The 20,192-nt window shown below is 56.8% G+C and overlaps 1 protein-coding gene across 10 annotated transcripts in view; it reads left to right on the forward strand.

The window, feature by feature from the left end:
- Window positions 1-478: 478 nt before the first annotated feature.
- LOC105483405 (mitotic arrest deficient 1 like 1) overlaps window positions 479-20,192 on the forward strand; it is a 419,765-nt gene continuing 400,051 nt past the window's right edge. For 4 of the 10 annotated variants that reach the window (XM_011744271.2, XM_071095438.1, XM_071095437.1 and 1 more), the window contains exons 1-10: window positions 479-570; window positions 2,786-2,965; window positions 3,362-3,524; window positions 7,847-7,987; window positions 10,633-10,812; window positions 13,861-13,985; window positions 15,209-15,290; window positions 16,953-17,083; window positions 17,241-17,355; window positions 20,123-20,184. In XM_011744271.2, coding sequence (XP_011742573.2) covers window positions 3,375-3,524; window positions 7,847-7,987; window positions 10,633-10,812; window positions 13,861-13,985; window positions 15,209-15,290; window positions 16,953-17,083; window positions 17,241-17,355; window positions 20,123-20,184 — 986 coding nt within the window. In that variant the 5' untranslated portion in view covers window positions 479-570; window positions 2,786-2,965; window positions 3,362-3,374. The remainder of the gene's footprint in view (window positions 571-2,785; window positions 2,966-3,361; window positions 3,525-7,846; window positions 7,988-10,632; window positions 10,813-13,860; window positions 13,986-15,208; window positions 15,291-16,952; window positions 17,084-17,240; window positions 17,356-20,122; window positions 20,185-20,192) is intronic. The other 6 variants (XM_011744266.2, XM_011744269.2, XM_071095436.1 and 3 more) reach the window with 5 other exon arrangements.

Consider the following 20,192-nt stretch of genomic DNA (forward strand, 5'->3'; position numbering starts at 1 on the left):
GAGGCACACTCTTCTCAGGAAGGCTCCAAATTGAAGGATAGACGAAGGTTACCGTAATAATAGTGGGGCCTGACCTCACCCCGTTGGATTTTGTGCCTTGGCTTGCAGAGCATTAGGAGGTAGCCTAGTAGCATAAATTGCATTTCTAGTGGGCCCAGATAAAAGCAAAATAACGGATTGATTCAAGCTGATACTGAGTAGCAAAATTTTGGGAAGAGTCAACAGTGCAAGTTTGTTGCAGGAGGCTGCTATGGGCGCGGCTATTCCACACATTACGGCGCGAGGCGAAAGCCTTAGTGGAAGCGCGTCCTGCGCGGGGTCGGGGACCCCGACTGCGCCTTGGCCCGGCCTTCGGTTCCGAGTCCTTTCCGTGTGTAGTCTCCCGGGGGTGGCGGCTCTGGGTGCGGGCACGGAGGCCCCAGGACCAGCTGGTGCGAAGACTCGGTTCTTTACGGCCCGGTTCCCACCCAGGTCTCGCGAGAGCGCAGGCGCAAGTGTCGCGATAAGTGGGCGCGGGCGGAGCGGAGGGAGATCCGAGCGGCGGCGGCAAGTGGGCTGCGGGCGACTGAGGTGAGCGGCCCGGCTTGCGCGGGCGGCGGGGTTCTGGGGTCCTGGGGTCCCGGGGGTGGCAAGGGCGGGGCCGAGGGCCCGGACCGGGTGTGCCCGCCAGGGTGGGGCACAAGGACCCTGGACCCCGTGCCTCAGGACCGCGCGCCCGCCCCGTCTCCCATGGGCGCGCTCCCCTCTCTGTGCTCTCCCCTCCTCTCCCCTCCTCTCCCCTTCTCTCCCCTCCTCTCCCCACTCCCCTGTCCCCACTCCGCTGTCCCCACGCCCCACTTCGGGCTGTGCTGAGTACAGCGGGCCCCTCGCCTGGGTTTCCGCAGCCGTCCCTTGTGCCAGGGCGGGCGGCCGAGGGGCGCGTGCTCGTGGTCCCAGCCCCGGGGTCCGGGTGCCCCCCGTGGGGGTCTCCGTGCCCGCCGTGGGGGTCTCCGGGCTAGGGTGCCGGCGCGCCGAGGAAGGGGCCTGAGCTGGCGCCTGGTGGAGAAGTCGGGGCTGCAGGGGCTCTTGGCATCCTCGTGGCTCGCGCGGGCCCGCTCTCAGGAAGGGGGCGTGTGGGCCCGGTTTCCCCTCGGGGATGGCAGGGGTCGCCCTGGTCTCTTCTGGGCAATGGAGGAATTGGGCTGTGGAGCCTCCCTGCAGGCGGGCCTGCCTCTGCGGGGCTCGCAGCCTGGGGAGCTCAGGGCTCTGCTTGCAGCAGGCCGAGGTTCTTGTTCAATGGAAACTCAGAAACTGTGCAGCTGCAGGAGTTCTACCTTTTGGTTGTTAAACGCGCTTGGCTGTTCCCCTCGTTAGGGCTGGTGGGCCGGCCTGCCGTGAGACCATCGTCAGCGCAGGTGTTAGGGGTGCAAAGTTCTTTGCTGCTGCTTGTCTTCAGCCTTCCAACGCCAGACAGACTCAAGTTCCCAATCTCCGTTCTGTAACTTTTTGAAGCTTCAGTTTCATCATCTCTAGAATCTGTGTAAAAAGACCTGATTCACCACCCTCTTAAGATTGAGCTTACAAATGTAGTGCTGGTCAACCTGCGGCCGCATTCCCATTATCTAGCAGTGGAAGACTTGAGGGATATTGACCCCATTCCCCACAACTTTGCAAGTAGATTTCACTGTCATGAGTTGACAGATGAGGAAACTGAAGTTCAAGAAGTCTCCGTGCTCGGAAATGTCAGATACCTTTCTTTCCGGTACCTAGTTGAAAATAGTAGTAGTACTTATTAATGTCACTAGAAATAAACAATGAAAATTAGCACAGCTGTGATGATCATCTTTACTGTCACTGTTGCATGCCTCATTTCTGATTCCCAGAGGCCAGACTTTTTAAAAAATTAATTATTATTATTTTTTGAAACGGTGTCTTGCTCTGTTGTCCAGGCTGGAGTGCAGTGGTGCGATCTCAGCTCACTGCATGCAACCTCTGCCTCCTAGGTTCAAGCAATTCTCCTGTCCCAGCCTCCGGAGTAGCTGGGATTACAGGTGCATACCACCACATCCGGCTTTAATAGAGACAGGGTTTCACCATGTTGGCCAGGCTGGTCTCGAACTCCTGACCTCAGGTCATCTGCCCGTCTTGGCCTTGCAAAGTGCTGGGATTACAGGCATGAGCCACAGTGCCTGGCCTTAATTAATTAATTAATATTTATTTATTTTGAGGCACAGTCTTACTCTGTTACCCAATCTGGAGTGCAGTAGTGCGGTCTCAGCTCACTGCAACTTCCACCTCCCAGGTTCAAGCGTTTCTTGTGCCACAGCCTCCTGAATAGCTGGGATTACAGGCGCGCACCACCACACCCGGCTAGTGTTTGTATTTTATTAGAGATGGGATTTTGCCATGTTGGCCAATCTGGTCTTGAACTCCTGACCTCAAGTGATCTGCCTGCCTCCACCTCCCAAAGTGCTGGGATTACAGGCGTGAGCCATCCCACCTGGGCAGGAGGCCAGACTTTTTTGTGAGTGCTCCTGGTAGGTAGTTTCAGGCATCAGCTGACTGGATTCAGGAATTTCTAGAAACCTGGGAAAGCATCATTTTTGTTTCTGGGTGTGCCTGTGAGGGTGTTTCCAGAGGTGATGAGCTTGGGAGTCTGAGTGGACCAGGTGCTGAAGATCCACCCCCCAGTGTTGGGGGCACCATCCAAGAGCCTGGGGCCTGGAGAGGACAAAAACAGAAAAGACGAATGTGTCCATCTGCCTGCGGGAGCTGGGATACACCCTTCTTCTCCTCTCCTCAACAGCAGCACTCCAAGCTCACCGGCCTTTGGTCTCTAGGACTCGTTCCAGCAGTTCCTCGAACTAAGAATTACACCATCGGCCCCCCTGGCTCTGAGGCCTTCAGACTTGGACTGTGTCACACTGCCAGGCTTCTAGGGCTCCAGCTTACAGACGGCCTGTTGTGGGACAGTCTCCCTAATCGTGTGAGTCCGTTTCCCTAATAATGCCCCTCTCGTGTGTCTGTCTCTGTCCTGTTGGCTCTGTCTCTCTGGAGAACCCTCTTACAGTGCTGTGGGAGGACGTGCCACCTGAGTGCTGAGCCCCGCCTCTTGGGCGCCAGCTGTCCGTCTGTGTGCAGCTGAGACTCAGTCGGTGGCTCGGTGGCGGGGATTTGGTGGCATGCTTTCTTGCTTCCATTTTTTGTCTGGTAAATTGGCAGCATGGCTCCCAGTTGCCTTTGAAGAATGTGGTTACAGACACTGGTGTATTATGGGCTCCAATGAGCGTTAGGGGAGTGGGGATGTCCAGAGGCCCCGCTGACTGCACAGCTGATGGCACGTAGAAAGGCTGGCCCTGACCAGTCCTTTGTCTGTTCCCAGAAGGAAAGCAACCATGGAAGACCTGGGGGAAAACACCACGGTTTTATCCACCCTGAGATCTTTGAACAACTTCATCTCTCAGCGGGTGGAGGGAGGATCTGGACTGGATATTTCCACCTCGGCCCCAGGTTCTCTGCAGATGCAGTACCAGCAGAGCATGCAGGTGAGTGGCATGTGCCTGGGTGGGAGTCTTCTCTGGGGAGACCCCTGGGCCCAGGCAGGGCCTGTTCAAGTGTTCTGTAGTTGAGGTGGGTCAGTATTAGCTCAGCCTAGAGACCAGCTGCTCATCTTCCAGGCCTCACTGTGGCCACTTCTCGTTTTGGGGCAGTAGCTGGAGGCTAGTTGGGGCCCTGAGCCATCCTGGCTCGAAGGCCTGCCTTGTTAGCACCCTGAGTGGGCCTGGCGCTCAGCATTGCATTCACACAAGTGCACCCACAGACCCTGGTGACAGGATCGGAAAGCCAGTTCGTTCATCTAATTGAGGACAGAACCCAAACTGCCTGGGAGTGTGAGCAGCAGGACCGTCGGGCAGGCTGTGTCGGAAACACAGTGCGGGAGTGCCCGGCAGCCCAGAGACAAAGCCACAGCCGTGAGCAGAAGGACGGGATGTTTTGTGGTCTCAGGCTGTAGAGGGCCATTTTCAGATTTTGGGGTGATTTTTACGGATTTCTTCTATAAAATAGTTGTATTTGGTTTCGTTACAAGTTCTTGGGGGATTGCTCACTGTAGACACAACTGCAGAGGACTCAGGTCTCCTGAAGGACTTCAGGATCCAAAGAGTGATGGGCCCAGCCCCACGTGGGGCTGGGATAACGGGGCCCCCGAGTGGTGGGGAGTGGAGTGCTGGGGAGTGCTGGCAAGTAGTGTCTCCAGCCTTGCCTGGGCCCTGTGGCTGCACAGGCTCCTCTAGACCCCTCTGCCTGGACCCTCTTTCCCAGTCCCTGCTGCAGGCCCCAGAGCCATTCTGTAGTCCTGTGCCCGTTAGAGGAGGCTCTGGCTTCCTGTGCTCTCAGAGCCCAGATGAGGCCCTGCTGCATTTGGTAAAGCTGTGTGTGTGTGCATTTGTTTTGTTGCATAATTGAATTAATATGTGTTTATTAGAATGCTAGCTTGTGGCTGGATGTGGTGGCTCACACCTGTAATCCCAGCAGTTTGGGAGGCTGAGATGGGCGGATCACGAGGTCAGGAGATCGAGACCATCCTGGCTAACATGGTGAAACCCTGTCTCTACTAAAAATACAAAAAATTAACTGGGCGTGGCACCTGTAGTCCCAGCTGCTCGGGAGGCTGAGGCAGGAGAATGGTGTGAACCCGGGAGGCGGAGCTTACAGTGAGCCGAGATCGCGCCACTGCACTCCAGCCTGGGCGACAGAGCGAGACCCCGTCTCAAAAAAGAAAAAAAAAAAAAAATGCTGGCTGCTAGCTTGCTTACTGCCGTTTCTTCATGAGGACAGTTTTGTATTCTGAGATTAGGTCACATATATATGTGTGTGTGTGTATATATGTGATATGTATATGTAAATGCTTTTTTATGAAATTATGAAGGTAATAGATGGTTGTTGTTTTTATCACTGGCAAAATTAGAAGTTGCTAACTCTGAACTGGTTGCGGCGGCTCACGCCTAGAATCCCAGCACTTTGGGAGCCTGAGGTGGGTGGTTCACTTGAGGTCAGGAATTTGAGACCAGCCTGACCAACTTGGTGAAACCCCATCTCTACTAAAAATACAAAAATTAGGCGGGTGCGTACACCTGTCATCTCACCTACTCGGGAGGCTGAGGCAGGAGAATCGCTTGAACCCAGGAGGCAGAGGTTGCAGTGAGCTGAGATCACGCCACTGCCCTCCAGCCTGGATGACAGAGTTGGCAACTCTGGTCTGAAATGCTGTAATTTCCTTGATGCAAATGTCTGGGACCTCTTGGCCTATCTGTCAAAGCTTTGGGATTCTAGTCTGTCTTGGACCTGAGAGGCCCCCAGTGCTCACTGTTAAGGGCCTCTCGGTGAGGGGATCTGTGATGGGGTGCGGTAGTCAGAGCGAGGTGGCGAGCAGAGTGATGTCGGTGAGCCCAGCCTTGGTCCCTGGCCCCTGTCACATCCCGTTTCTGGACTTTGTTGTGGTTCTTTCTCTCCTGCTGAGCCCCCGGCATGGCAGAGAGGGCCTGGAGTCCATGGCAGGCCGGGGGAATGTGTGCTGTCTGGTTTATCACACATCTGTGTTGATTTAATGTAAGGGCAAGCTTTCAGTTGCTGTCTTTCAGTTGTAGTTAGCTCCAGGCAGAGGTGGCACACGGATCAGGTGTGTCTGGGACTCCTGGTCCCTGCCGGTCGTGCCCCCTGCAGGTGGGGTGCCCACCCTTCTCGAGAGGCTCAGGTTTGACTGCAGACACAGAAGTGAGACCAGGAAGGCTGCTGAGTTTGAAGGGCAGTCTTAGGAATGCCCAAACAGCGGCAGCTGGGAATCGAGACACGGTAACATAGTAAGAAAGGAAGCGTGGGCTTGGGCCACCAGAGAACACAGGTGGGAGGACAGAGAAACTTCCCTCCCCCGTCCCGGGCTTTCCTAGCCTTGGCATGCTTGGCATTTGGGTTGGGTAATTCTTTTTTTCTCAGGACTTTCTTGTGCATTGTGGGCTGTTGAACAACATCCCTGGCCTCTACCCCCTGGATGCCAGCCAGCAGCACACACATATGACCACCCTTCTGTAACAGTCAGGTGTCTCCAGACAGTGCCAGATGTTCCCAGGGGCAAAACTGGCCCTCATTGGGAACCACCACTCTACTCTGGTGCTTATCAAACTTTCACGTGCATGTGAACGCCCTGAGAATGTGTTTAAAAAGAAGTTTCTTTTTTTCTTTTGGAGACAGGGTCTTACTCTGTCATCCAGGCTGGAGTGCAGTGGTATAATGTTGGCTCACTGCAGCCTCCGTCTCCTGGGTTCAAGTGATTCTCCCACCTCAGCCTCCGGAGTAGCTGAGATTACAGGTGCGTACCACCATGCCCGGCTAATTTTTGTAGTTTTGACTAGAGACAGGGTTTCACCATGTTGGCCAGGCTAGTCTCGAACGCCTGACCTCAAGTGATGTACCCACTTTGGCCCCCGAACTACTGGGATTACAGGCATGAGCCACCGTGCCTGGCCTAGATTTTTTTTTTTTCCAAGACGAACTCCTGCCCTATCACCCAGGCTGGAGTGCAGTGGTGTGATCTTGGCTCACTGCAACCTCCACCTCCTGGGTTCAAGCATTTCTCCTGCCTCAGCCTCCTGAGTAGCTGGGATTACAGGTGTGCACCACTACGCTGGCTAATTTTTGTATTTTTAGTAGAGACGGGGTTTCCCCATGTTAGCCAGACTGATCTCGAACTCCCGGCCTCAAGTGATCCACCCGACTTGGCCTCCTGAAGTACTGGGATTACAGGCGTGAGCCACTGCGCCCAACCTAAAGAGAAGATTCTGATTGAATAGATCTGGGGTGTAGCCTGAGACTCTGCATTTGTTAAGTGCTGAGAGATGCTGCACTGCAAGGCTCTGGGCTATATGAAGAGTTGGTGACTCTGCCTTTTCCTCCAGCTGAGCAGGTCGTACCCAAAGGCCGACTCTGGAACTGTTTGGCAAGTCTTCTGGGGCTCTGTGAGGCTCAGCTCACCTGTAATCACTAGGCCTGTGTGGTAGGCAGGCTTCTGAGAGGGCCCCCAGATTCCAGGCTCTAGTGCACACTCACCTTCCTACTGCCTCCCAGGTTTAAGTCGATACTGACTAGGTATCATTGTGGGATTGTGCAAATGTAATTAAGGTCTCAGATCTGTTGACCTTGAGATAAGGAGATTACCTGGGTGGACTTGATCCACTCCCTGGGTGGGCTTGATCTGCTCACCAGAGCCCTTTAAGTCTCAGTCCAGACATCTGAGGCAGAGCAGTCAGAGACATGGCAGGAGCGGGATTTTACAAGGGAGATTGGACGTGGTTGATTTTGGAGAGGGAGAGGTCCATGTGGCAAGGGATGTGGGCAGCTCCTAGGAGTGGATGGCCGTACTGGGCTGGCAGCTGGTCGGGAAGGAGACCTCATTCTCCATCCCTGTGAGCTTGTGAGAGGATGCTGAGCTCCACCTGAGAACACGACCTGGTCGACTGCATTGATTTTTAGCCTGGGAGACCCTGTTCAGAGAACGCAGCCACCTACGTCTGGACTTCTGACCCACAGAGCCATTGGCTGGTAAATAAATGGGTGGCATTCGAGGCCATTGCGTTCACTAATATGCTTAATGTCATCTCAAAAGACGTCTTCCTCTTCCTAAGCTTTTTCACCTTCCCACTGCCTGCCACTCCCCGGTTCCCCAGCCTGGGGCCCGGTAGCTGGGGCACATCAAGAATTAGCACAGGACCTGCGGGAATGGGTGCTCAGAGATGTGTCCGCTGCACTGAGTCACTCAACCTTGTTTGATGCAGTCACTGAGCATTCTGTTTTTCTTTGGGTATGTCCCTCTCAGCTGGAGGAAAGAGCAGAGCAGATCCGTTCGAAGTCTCACCTCATCCAGGTGGAGCGGGAGAAGATGCAGATGGAACTGAGTCACAAGAGGGCTCGAGTGGAGCTGGAGAGAGCGGCGAGCACCAGTGCCAGGAACTACGAGGTGGGTTCACGTGGGGCGAGGGTCAGCCCAGCCAGCCACTGAAGCAAGGGGACTGTGCACCGTACCTGCCAGGTCGTAAGAAATCAGATCCCAGTACCTGGGAGCAAGAGGGCTGTGCACGGTACCTGCCAGGTTATAAGAATTCAGATCGCAGCCCCTGGGAGCAAGGGGGCTGTGCATGGTACCTGCCAGGCCGTAGGAAATCAGAACCCAGCTGACTGGAAGCCTGACATGCCCTGTGTCACGGTTGCCAGGACATTCCTTCTGAGGCCACGCATGCTGTGGGGCAGGTATTGGTTATGCTTGCTGTCCTAGAGGAGGATGGCATGAAATGGGAACACTTGCTGTATCTGTTCAGTGAGGCTGCGGTGCCGGCACAGATTCCTTTGTTGGGTCTCCTGGTTTCCTCTTCCCTCTGGAAGAATTGGAATGCAGGTCTGACAGAAATGCCGAGTGGTGTAGGAGGGACAGGCTTAGGAGGTCACGGGGTGGAACAGGGTCCCGGTCCATGCTGGGCATTTGGGTTGGAGGGCCCTAGCGAAGGGTGCCGGCCTCAGTGGTGGCTGTGTGTTGCTCCTGGCTCACCCAGGGCAGCAGGGAAAACACCCTGTCCTTGGGGAGGGAATTAGGTTTCCACTGAGTGTGCGAATTCCCTCTGCTCTGATGAATAGCGCTTTGCCAGCGTTTCGGTCAGTGCTGATCAGTTGTGGAAATGCTGCCAAGGTTCAGGCAGAGTATTGGGTGGGAAGTCTCCTTGGCTTGTGTGCCCTCTTTCGGCGGGTAGATGTCTAGCCCCTCCCTGGGATCGTGCGGTTTGTTCACACACTCTCCTAGGCCCTAGAAAAATAGCTCATGTCTTCCGGGGTGTGATGCTGGTTGGATTCCTTGCCCCTGGCCTGCAGATCCTGGCTGTGGTGCGTTGTGTGGGCTCAGTGAGCCTGAGGTGCCATGGGGTGGGGGCCACGGCCTCAGGCTTGGCTCCATTGCTGCTTTGAGAGCTGTTTTCCCTGAGAGGTGGGGCTTTTGCTCACGGCCTGGGTGGGTCCTAGGAGGGACAGTCCTGGAGGAATTGGTGGGAAGGGGAGGGAGAGGCCACAGGAATCTCCCTAACTATTGAGGTTCCCTTGTTAGGGGTAGAGAGGTGGCACCAGGTCATTAGTTTGGAGGCAGCGTGCTCATGGCATGGCTGTGGCTCTCAGGCAGGAGGAACGGAGTGTGCAGCTGTTGGAGTTCCTCTGGGGCCGAGAGTCCCTGAGGGCAGGGCCCACCTGACTCCGCCTAGGATCTCCATTGTGTGGCGCAGCTTATGGCATTTTATGGGTACTCACAAATGTTGTATTGAGGGAGGAGTCATTGTAGGGTCTCCGGGGGCCCTTTCTTGGGGAAATCCAAGAATGCAGGTGAGTGAGCTTACACTTGGGGCTCCTTGCTGAGCTCCAGCCACCTTCTAGCAGGACTTTCCTTCCTTGCCCACAGACACAGCTGCACAGGATCCCAGGAACAGTTGGAACCAGTAGTCTTCCAATTGTTCCTTGGAGTTCCACCTGGAAATACCTATTAGGGGTTGAGACCTAAGTGTCTGAAGTCCGGCGACCTGCTGGCTGCCCTGTCTGCACTAGGACTGGCAGTCCCGGGCCTGGTGCCCCATCTGGCTGTGATGGTGCTGAGCGGAGCCCCATGCCAACCCCAGCCCCTGTTCTGCATCACAGAAGAGTCTCTTGGTTGTTGTGAGGCAGCCCTTGCAGCTCACAAGGGCTAGAGTCCCTCCGAGGTGCGGGTCAACCTCTCTCAGAAGGCAGCCACTTCTGTAACACCTCTCCTGGGCTTTGGGCTGGAGTACCCCAGATGAGGACAGCACAAGCTCATACTCCTCCCTGGGCTCAGGGGGAGTGCTTGGAGCTTCCCGAGGAAGGCAGGGCGAGAGGGTCCCAGAGTGCTGGGCTCCATCAGGACTCACCGCCTTCACCTCCTGGGACTCTCGTACCTGGCAGTGAACTTGCAGGGCCTGCGGGTCATTAGAGTCAGGAGGTCTGAGCGTGCTTCTTGGTTATGTCCCATCCCAACCAGTGAGAGCCACGCAGCCTCCCCAAGGCCAGTCGGGGGGGTGGCTCTGGAGGTTTGTGTGAGATGGTGTGCATGTGTGGCAGATTTGAGCCCAGTGTAAACTGCTTCTGTCCGCAGCCTCCTGCTCACGCCACCTGTCTCTGCCCCATCGGCTGCTCGCTGGGGGAGTGCCAGCTCATTTCAGTGCCGGCCAGAGTGAAGTTAGACAGGATTTGCTGGTGCTGTGAAAGCTCAGCTTCTCCCCAAGGTCGATGCTGAATTGTAGATTTCCCGTGCTCCCTCTCCCTGCAGAGGCAACTGCTGAGCAGACGGTGTGATGAATGTGTGTGTGATCTGTGCCAAGTGCCCGTCCTGGGAGTCCTGACTTTGCACAGTGCTCACTGTCATGACGCCTCAGCGGGGGCGCCGGCACTGGAGCTGGGTCCCAGGTTCCATCCTGGTTCTGCCGCTGACTTGGCTGATGCGTCCTGCTCACCTCTTTTTTGCGCCTCGGCCTGTTCTGAGAGAGGCGTGGGGGTGAGGGCTCCCCGCTGACCCTCCCGTGGGTGGCACATGGCATCTGACTCTTGCTCTCTTGACAGCGCGAGGTTGACCGCAACCAGGAGCTCCTGACGCGCATCCGGCAGCTTCAGGAGCGGGAGGCTGGGGCGGAGGAGAAGATGCAGGAGCAGCTGGAGCGCAACAGGCAGTGTCAGCAGAACCTGGACGCTGCCAGCAAGAGGCTTCGTGAGAAAGAGGACAGCCTGGCCCAGGCCGGCGAGGTGAGCGGGGCCTCCGCTCCGCGGGGACTGCCCTCCTGGCACTGTTTTCCTGAGGAGAGGGAATGCATGCTCTTGTTCACCACTGCAGCGCCACGCCTGTGTTTTTAATTGTGCTTCCCACACGGACAGCTGCGTTTTTTGCATAGTTGTAATCAGTAGAAGTATTAATTTTCCATTCTATAGTTCTCAATTAAAAAGTTGAGCACTTGGGCTGGGCGTGGTGGCTCATGTTTGTAATCCCAGCACTTGGGAGGCCAAGGTGGGTGGATCACCTGAGGTCGGGAGTTGGAGACCAGCCTGGCCAACATGGTGAAACTCCATCTCTACTAAAAATACAAAAATTAGCTGGGCGTGGTGGTGGGCGCCTGTAGTCCCAGCCACTCGGGAGGCTGAGGCAGGAGAATCGCTTGCACCGGGGAGGTGGAGGTTGCAGTGAGCTAAGGTCACGCCATTCCACTCCAGCCTGGGCAACACAGTGAGACTCTGTCTGAAAAAAAAAAAAAAAAAAAAGTTAAGCAGTTTTTTTGCATTTGTAATTATGAATTTTGAAGGCTGATGAATCCGTTTTTTGTCGTTTATGGACTTTTAGTGTGTTTGTGTTCACTTGTGTATCTATGCAGCCCTCGCTTCTGTTGACTTTGGACAGACCCCTAGGCCTGGGCTATAAGGTCCCCAGCGATGGCGGTCTCTGTAGCGGTTGTTCTCAGAGCCCCGGCTGAGGGCTCCAGTTTCCCTGCAGCCTTCCCTGTCGTGGATGGTGGTCTTTTCTGGAAATAACTGTTCTTTCGTCAGGAGGCTTAAGTAGGCACGAATGGATTTGCATTTCTTTGACTATCCAAGGTCTACAGGCATCTGATGGTGTCGGGAGAATTGCCTCTGAACCGGAGCCTGTGTGAACCACAGTCCTGGTGAAGGTTGCTTGCATTTTAGAAACAGCCTGGATGTGGGCACTGGTGGAAATTGGAATCTTCTGACCTCTCCTGTCCTTTTTCTGTGAAGATCAAGATTGCTGGTGCCAAGAGGAGACATGCAAATCTGCTGGCATAGGGGTGGGGGTGGGGTGGGCGTGCAGCAAGCGTCCTGGAGGGGTCCAGAAACTGGCCCTGCGTCCTTTCTGTGGGTGGTGCTGGGGAAGCGTGTTGAGGCTGTTCCCCCATCTGCTTCTGGAGGGAACGTTGGCAGGAAAGGAGGTGTGATTGGCCTCCGAGAAGCTGCTCTTGCCTTGCCCGTGCTGTGGGTTCCAGTTCCTGTGTGCTGGGCTGTGCTGGAGGTGGGTCAGACCCTGTCCCCGCTGCCTGTGGGCACCTGCGGTTCCATGGGGGAGGGTGAGTCGTGCCCAGCACTCCACGAGGGGCAGAGGAGTGGGAGACTGCAGGAGCCGCAGGGTGGTGCCCAGTGGGGTGGGGCTCCGTGAGGGAAATCGCGCTGCTGCAGGCGCTGCTGCTTTGGCCTGTCACCTCTAAGCTAGGGTGGCAGCTCCTCAGGGCAAACCCTCCTGCTCACTAGGCCTTGGCTGCCTTCTCCTGTCACAGGGCCCTGATTGTCAACCTCCTTACTCTGGAATTGTCTTATGCGCCTCTTCCTTGCCAACTGTCCGGCGTCCCCTACAACACAGGTGCCCCTGCGGGCAGGTGGGCTCGGCCCTGCATCCAGCCTGGTCCCGGCATCCGGTGTGTATTAGTTGAGTTCAGAAGACCTCTGGGAGGATGTGTTTATTGTTAGTATGTTTTTAATACCTTCTTTTTTGACTCCCAGGTTAATGCTTCACCATTGGGTGAAGTAAACTGTACCCGTTGTGGGCATTCTGGGAGCACACTGCCCCCATGCGCACCTTCCCAGAGCGTCGTGGGGTGGACGGCAGTGATAGGGTTCAGCGGGCTGAGCTGGCCACGGGTTCTCAGGAACAGGGAAATGAGTGCTGTGGCCTCCTTGTTTGCGGAGGGTGCCACCCAGCCAGGCCCACCCAGGTCGTTTGCTGTGTGAGTTTGCCATTGTCCTGCCCTGGGGGCATGGTCCCCAGAGCTGACATCACGCCCATGTGTTTCCCTGTGTTAACTTACAGTGATGCTTCTCAGGGTCTGTCCGGCTTCTCACATTGGCTCGACCCACGTGCTCTTTCTCTGAGGACACCTAGGGTTTTCTGAGCTTTTCCAGAGGGTTAGGGTCCTCAGAAGGTTGCCTGGTGAGGGTGGTCAGGATGAAGCGTGGCGGTTCTGTCACGCGCGGGTTCCGTGCTGTCAGGCAGACCTGGTGTCCTGGAGGCTGCCAGAGAGGCTGTTGGCTTTGCCTCCCCAGGGGCGCTCCTGCCTGTGCTATGCGCTCCCCTTCCAAGCGCATGGCCTCCCCAACAGCTACCACCTAGCCCCCTGCACAGCCTCCGTCTTTGTCCTGTTGGTTGGCCAGTGCCTTGCTGTTGTTCGAGGGCGATGTCATTAGCAAACAGCCGGCATAGTAGCATTGGGGTGGCTGGGGAGGGACGACAGGAGCCACTATTGGAGGGAAGACCAAAATGATGGTGTGGTGGGTATGTGGATGCCTGGTGGGACTTTGGGAGCATGCAGCACTGGCACAGAGACTGCCAGGTGCCAGGCCTGAGAGTCCAGGCCCATCTTGGCTGGTGAGGACTTTTGCTTCTGAAGCCGCCTTACCAAGCCTCCTTTCCAGGGGCCCTGGCTGGGGCCTGGGTCTCCTCAGTCAGCTCCTGCATGGCTCGTTGCAGGCTCTGGGCTGTGCTGCTCTGGAGCGCCAGGAGGAGGGTGGGCCTTGCGTGTGAGTGCCTGCCTGGACCCGCATCCTCCAGAAGGAGGTGACTCTGCCCCCTGGCCCTCTGCTCCTCTGCTCCCCTTGTCCCCCTCGCCCGCTTGCCGTCTGTCCCCCTACCCTCTGTCCCTCTGCCTGATGCCCCTCTGCCCCCTATTCCTCTGCCCCTCTGCCTCCTGCTTGGTTGTAGCATGTGGATGGTGCCTGTCTGCTCTTCTCACCTCCATGTGCTCCTTCCATACATGGGCTCTACTCACTGAGTGGCTCTCTGGCCTCCTCTGCTTTTAGACCATCAGCGCACTCAAGGGGAGGATCTCGGAACTGCAGTGGAGCGTGATGGACCAGGAGATGCGGGTGAAGCGCCTGGAGTCGGAGAAGCAGGAGCTGCAGGAGCAGCTGGACTTGCAGCACAAGTGGGCGGGGCCAGGGTGTGGGGTCGGGGGTCGGGCCACGTGTGGGGGCGTGCACGCCACCTCTCTCTTGGTGGCTGGGTGGGTTGTGGATGCACTCCCGGGTGCTGTCCTAATTCACAGACAGTCAAGAGGGGCAGACGCTGAGGCCTCTGGAGCCAGGACCATGAGCCCAGAAAGTGTCCTGATGTTCCTGGAGCAAAATGGGGGCAGCAACTTCCTCCTCCTCCTTCTTAGAGAGGGCTCCTGCAGAGCTAGATTTTACTTTATTTTTTGTGACAAGGTCTCACTCTGTCGTCCAGCCTGGAGTGCAGTGGCACCCAGAGTAACTGGGACTGCAGGCATGTGCAGTACACCTGGCTGATTTTTTTTTTTTTGAGATTGAGTCTCGCTCTGTCATCCACGCTGGAGTACAATGGCACCATCTTGGCTCACTGCAGCCTCCGCCTCCTGGGTTCAGTGATTCTCCTGCCTCAGCCACCGAGTAGCTGGGATTAATTTTGCACCTGGCTAATTTTAAAAAACGTTTTGTAGAGATGGCCATCTCGCTTTGTCACCCAGACTGGTCTTGAGCTCCTGGCCTCAAATGATCCTCCTGCCTCAGCCTCCTGGAGTGCTGGGATCCCAGGCTAAGCCACCGTGCCCTGCTGAGGGCTAGGTTCAGAGGGCAGCGCCATGTGCCTTGGCGGTAGAGGGGGCGCTGCTGGGAAGGGGTGTCCAGGCACAGGGCTGGGCTCAGCCGAGGTACAGACGGGAGAGCCTTGTCTGGAGGTGTGGTCAGGAGACTGGGCATCTCCTTTAGACTTGGAACCTTCCCTCAGCAAATGCTGTTTTAGTAGAGTTCTAGTTTCGTAGTGGAGAGGAGAGGTCATTCCTGGGTGGGGCCCTGCCGCAGCTGCACCAGGGCTGGGAGTTGCTGCAGGCAGGTGAGAGCTGGGGGTGCCACTGCTGGAGAGGACCTTGCAGGTGGCCTGGGCTCACTATGCACCCTTCCGAATGAGCAGCCTGAGGCCGCAGAGACAGCCTGCAGGGGCTGGGGCCTGGGACCTTGGGGTACCCGTGCAGTGGAGTGTATGTGTGGGGGGTCTGTGCCGGAGAGGGGGTCCTGAACCTTGGGGTGGGAATGAATGTGCGTGGGTCTGTGCTGGGGCGGGTCTCAGGCTGAGGAGAATTGTTGGCCTTGCCACATGCCTGTTTCTGTATGTGATGTATTTTTCTTTCAATAGAAAATGGCAGGAAACCAATCAGAAAATCCAGGAACTCCAGGCCAGCCAGGAAGCAAGAGCAGACCACGAGCAGCAGATTAAAGTGAGTTGCTCTGTGTCAGGGGCCTTGTGGACATCCCTGTGGTGGCCTTGACTCGCCTGCTCCTGTTGGCCTTTCTGCGCTGGTGCCGAGCTCCGTGGGCCTCCTGTGAGGTTCGCTTCTGCCCTGTGTGCTGAGCACCGTGCTGGGCACCAGCGATGCCGTGGTGAATGAGGCAGATGCTTCTGCTCTCAGGGAGCGTGTATTTTAGAGGAGGGAGACTGACCACAAACACGAAGAGGAAATGTCCGTGTGTGTGATGACATCAAGTGCTGATGAGTGTGCGAAGAAGATACAGGCATAGAGAGGTTGAGAAATCTGCCCACAGTTGCACAGCTGGAGCTGGGTCTCTCAGGGCGTCTGCCTCAAGCTCAGGCTGTGCCATTTCCCTGTGGAGGATGGGCCAGGGAGATGCTGACTCCGGATCCCTCTCCTGCCTCTTGTTGCCTGGAGAGCAGCCTCCAGACCCTGTGCTCTGGCCCCTGTGCACCCTCACCTCCACGCTTCACACCAGCTCTTCCTGGCTGCAGAGCTGACCAGCACCCCCAACCTAGCTTCTGCCGCGTCCCCTCCCAGTGGTGTTCCCTGGCCCCTCGCAGTCCTCAGCCCACCTCTCAGGATTGGCTGGCTGGCAAGGCGATGAACTGTGTTAGTGTTTGTCAGATGGCCGGCTGGTTTGGTTGTGGTTTCACACTCTGCCTGTTCAGTGACTTGCTGCTCACAGATGCCAGCTGTCTGTGTCCCAAGGGGCCTGGGTACCGTCCGCAGAAGCCTGTCCTCACTGACTGAAAGACTGAGCCCTTACACATGTGCTACTAGAGCGCCAGAAGTGGGCTTGACACGGGAGGAGGGCGGTGTTTTCCCATGGAGTGCCATCCTGGACCAGACCTGAGATAGACTTTTGCTCCTGGAGAGCTCCCTGAGGCCAGGTGGGGAGCACAGCAGCTCTGCGGTGTGCGGTGTGCATGCCAGCTCCCAGTGTGCAGGGGACTGGGAGTACGGTGCTGGGAAGAGCTGCCCTGGAGTGGATGCTGAGGCTCAGTATTGGAAGCAGCTTCCAGGCCTCTGGTGTAGCCCGGGAAGGCCTCCCACAGGGGAGTCCTGAGGCATGGAGGCTGCTGAGGACCTGGGAACTGTTTAGCGGAGGAACTTCGTGACCTCAGTGACTTTAATTTTTAATGGATGGTATTTTCTAGAGCAGTTTTAGGTTCACAGCAAAATGAGCAGAAGGTAAAGCTCATTTGTACCCCCTGCTCCACCCACCACCACACACACCCAGCCTCCCTGGTAGGGTGAAGCATGTGTGACAGTGATGAACCTGCCTGGACACATCAGTGTCATGCAGAGTCCACGGGTCCCGTGAGGGTCACTCTTGGAGTGGGACAGTGTATGGTTTGGGCAAATGTAAAATGTCCTATATTTGCCGTTAGAGTGTCACACAGAAAAGTTTTACTGCCTAAAAATCCTCTCTGCTCCCTCAGTCAATCCCTGCCTTTCCTTCTGAGCCCCTGACAACCCCCGCCTTTCCGAGAACGTCCTGTGGTTGGATCCTGCAGTGCGTGTAGCTGTTGCACACCGGCTTGTTTCTCTTAGCCGTGTGTGTGTGATTTTCTCCAGGTCTCTTCGTGGCTCATTTTCCTCTTCTCTGTCCCTGGCCTCCATCAGGATCTGGAGCAGAAGCTGTCCCTGCAAGAGCAGGACGCTGCGATTGTGAAGAACATGAAGTCAGAGCTGGTGCGGCTCCCTAGGCTGGAACGGGAGCTGAAGCAGCTGCGGGAGGAGAGCATGCACCTGCGGTGAGGGGTCGCGGGGGATGGGGCAGCTGCCTTGAGTGAGTCTGGGTTTGTGTGCATGGAGCCCACTGTGCAGACGCTGTAGGGGCAGGGCTCCCGGGCTCTTGGCCTTCTCCCTAGGGTGTGTGGCTATTTGAGTGACTCTTTGTGGCACTGCCAGGGAGATGAGAGAGACCAACGGGCTGCTCCAGGAAGAGCTGGAAGGGCTGCAGAGGAAGCTGGGGCGCCAGGAGAAGATGCAGGAGACGCTGGTTGGCCTGGAGCTGGAGAACGAGGTGAGGGCCTGTGTGGTGTGCGGTTCCTGTGGGTGTCCTCTGCCCTGTCTGGAGGAGCCTCAGTATTGTGGTCACACCGACAGCTGCTCACCTACAAGATGGAGGCTGCTGTGATGGGGTGGGAGGCAGAGTCGTGGTCCCCAGAGAGTTCCCTGCCTCATCCCCAGAGCCTGTGAACACAGCACCTTCTGTGGCAGGGCGAATGAGGTCACTGGTCTGCTGGCCCACGGCAGGGACGGGCTCCTGGGCCATCCTGGCGGCTCAGAGTGACGTGAGACGGACTTGGCAGCTCTTGCTGGGTGTGGAGATGGAGGAGGGGCCACAAGCCAGGGAATGTGGGCGCCTCTGGAAGCTGGAAAGAGCAGGGAAGTGAACTCTCCACCGGAACCTGCAGAAGGAAAACAGCCCTGTCGTCACCAGGATTCCAGCCTGGGGAGACCCATTTTGGATTTCTGAACTAAAGTACTGTAAAATAGTACATTTGTGGGCTTTTTTTTTTTTTTTTTTTTGAGATGGAGTCTTGCTCTCTCCCCAGGCTGGAGTGCGGGGGCACAATCCTGGCACACTGCAACCTCCGCCTCCCAGGTTCAAGTGATTCTCCTGCCTCAGCCTCCTGAGTAGCTGGGATTACAGGCGTCCGCCACCACACCTGGCTAATTTTTGTATTTTTAGTAGAGACAGGGTTTCACCATGTTGGCTAGGATGGTCTTGATCTCTTGGAACTCGTGATCCACCTGCCTCTGCCTCCCAAAGTACTGGGATTATAGGTGTGAGCCACCGCACCCGGCCGGGATTTTTAAATATTAAAATTTTTTTTGTAGAGACGATATCTCCCTGTGTTGCCCAGGCTGGTCCTGAACTCCTGGGCTCAAGTGATCCTCCCACCTTTGCCTCCTGAAGTGCTGAGATGACAGGCGTGAGCCTCTGTGCCGCACCAATTTGTGTTGTTTGAAGCCACTTAGTTTGTGGTGATCTGTTTCGGTTGCAGCAGGGAACTGGTACAGAGGGTGAGTCAGAGTGCGGGTGACACTGTGAGCACCAGGGCTGGCGGGGCCCTGTGCTGGGGGTCTTCTGCCTCCACTGTGGCACTTGGTGGGAAGACGTCAGTGCCGGAAAGCATCCTGCAGTCATGTTGCAGGCAGAGGAGGAGACAGGTTCAGAGAAGCTCCCTCTCTTGCCTGGTGCACAGCAAGTTTGGTCCAGAATTTAGGCCTTCTGGCCCCTGCCCGGGTCCTCTGTTCTTCACGCCACTTCCCTGTGGCCACAGCCGCTCCCCTCTGTGCCTGGCACACCTGTGCCACCTTTCTCTGGTGGTTGTGTGGCCTGGCAGGAGAGCAGACTCCATCTGCAGCGCTCTGCAGCTGCCCACCTGTCAGGCTGGCCACTTGCAGAGTCCCCCTTGGGTGGTGTGGGTCTCTGCCCTCTTCAGAGCTGCGATACAGCCAGAGTCCTTTCGGGGCCTTGGCCCTGTGACCCACGGTGAGGCGGCTCCCTGCCAGCGGGGGTGTCCGGCAGGGACTCTTCTCTCAGGTGCTGGGTTCTATAGGAGCTTAGCCTGAAAAGACAGCTCCCACGCGACATCCTTTTTCTCTCTGGCCGCTGTGTAATTTATTGTTTGATGGTTGAAGAGTTGGGGCTCTCAAGCTACACTCCGTGGTTGGGTGCTTGGTCCCTGGGCCAGCTCCTTTGCCGCCCTGCCCGTCTCCCCATCTGCGCTGCTCCGCGTCCCTGGGCCGGCTCCTTTCACTGCCCCGTCCGTCTCCCCATCTGCGCTGCTCCGTGTCCCTGGGCCAGCTCCTTCGCCGCCCTGTCCGTCTCCCCGTCTGCGCTTCTCCGCGTCCCTGGGCCAGCTCCTTCGCCGCCCTGTCTGTCTCCCCATCTGCACAGGGAGGAGCGGTGCTGGTGCCTGCCTCGTCGGGACTGTGAGGCTCACTTGAGTCTATGTGAAGTGCTCAGAGCAGTGCCTGGCACGTAGTGAATGTTCTGTAGCGTTGGCTGTTGTATAGTTACTAGTCAAGCGTGTGCCTGCGCGTAGGAGGGGCTCTGAGAATACCTGACTTGCCGAGTGGAGCGTTGATAACAGCACGGTGCTCGGCACTGGGTGGAGGTGAAGCGAGGCCAGAACAAAGGCACAGAGTCCCTGCTCTCAGATTGCTTCCATCCTGGAAGGGCCATGAGACCTCTTTGGGGTGCTGCTCAGCATGGGACAGGTGTGTGACACAGGGGCACGCTGGCCTGTAGGCAGTGATGTCACCTTCCTCCATGCTCCAGGGTGGCTGCCCGCCTCTCCTGGGGCCTGTTGGTCCTGGTCTGCTGTTTGATGGGGGGAAGTTTGGCTCCAGGACTGAGTCTGTCTGCTCTAGGGCCTGGCTCCCTAAGGAGCCTCTGGAAGATGGGGGAGGGGTGAGTCCTCATGGCTCGAGCACCTGAGGCTGCTCCCTGGGGCACAGTCAACCCCAGGATCATTTCTGGGGCTGTCTGCCTTCTCCCTCCACAGCCACACGTTGCATTTAGCTTGCTGGGGTGTGTACTTGAATTTACAGGGCCAGGAAGGAGTGAGGCAGGAAGCACCAGTGTGGCTTTTGCAGTTGGGGAATAATAACCCGGCTGCGTCCGGGCAGACTTGGAGCATGTAGCACTCAGCTCAGAGATGAGGGCAGGCTCTCCGGAGAGGTCAGGGACTTAGCGCCGTGGTCGTTGTTGTCAGTCTTATGTGATAATCCTGTGGCAGGCAATGACGGGGTCCGTGCTTTTGTTGTCTTTTCAGAGGCTGCTGGCCAAGCTGCAAAGCTGGGAGAGACTGGACCAGACCACGGGCCTGAGTATCAGGTAGGGAG

Source organism: Macaca nemestrina, chromosome 4 (assembly GCF_043159975.1).
Source record: "Macaca nemestrina isolate mMacNem1 chromosome 4, mMacNem.hap1, whole genome shotgun sequence".
Taxonomy (NCBI): domain Eukaryota; kingdom Metazoa; phylum Chordata; class Mammalia; order Primates; family Cercopithecidae; genus Macaca; species Macaca nemestrina.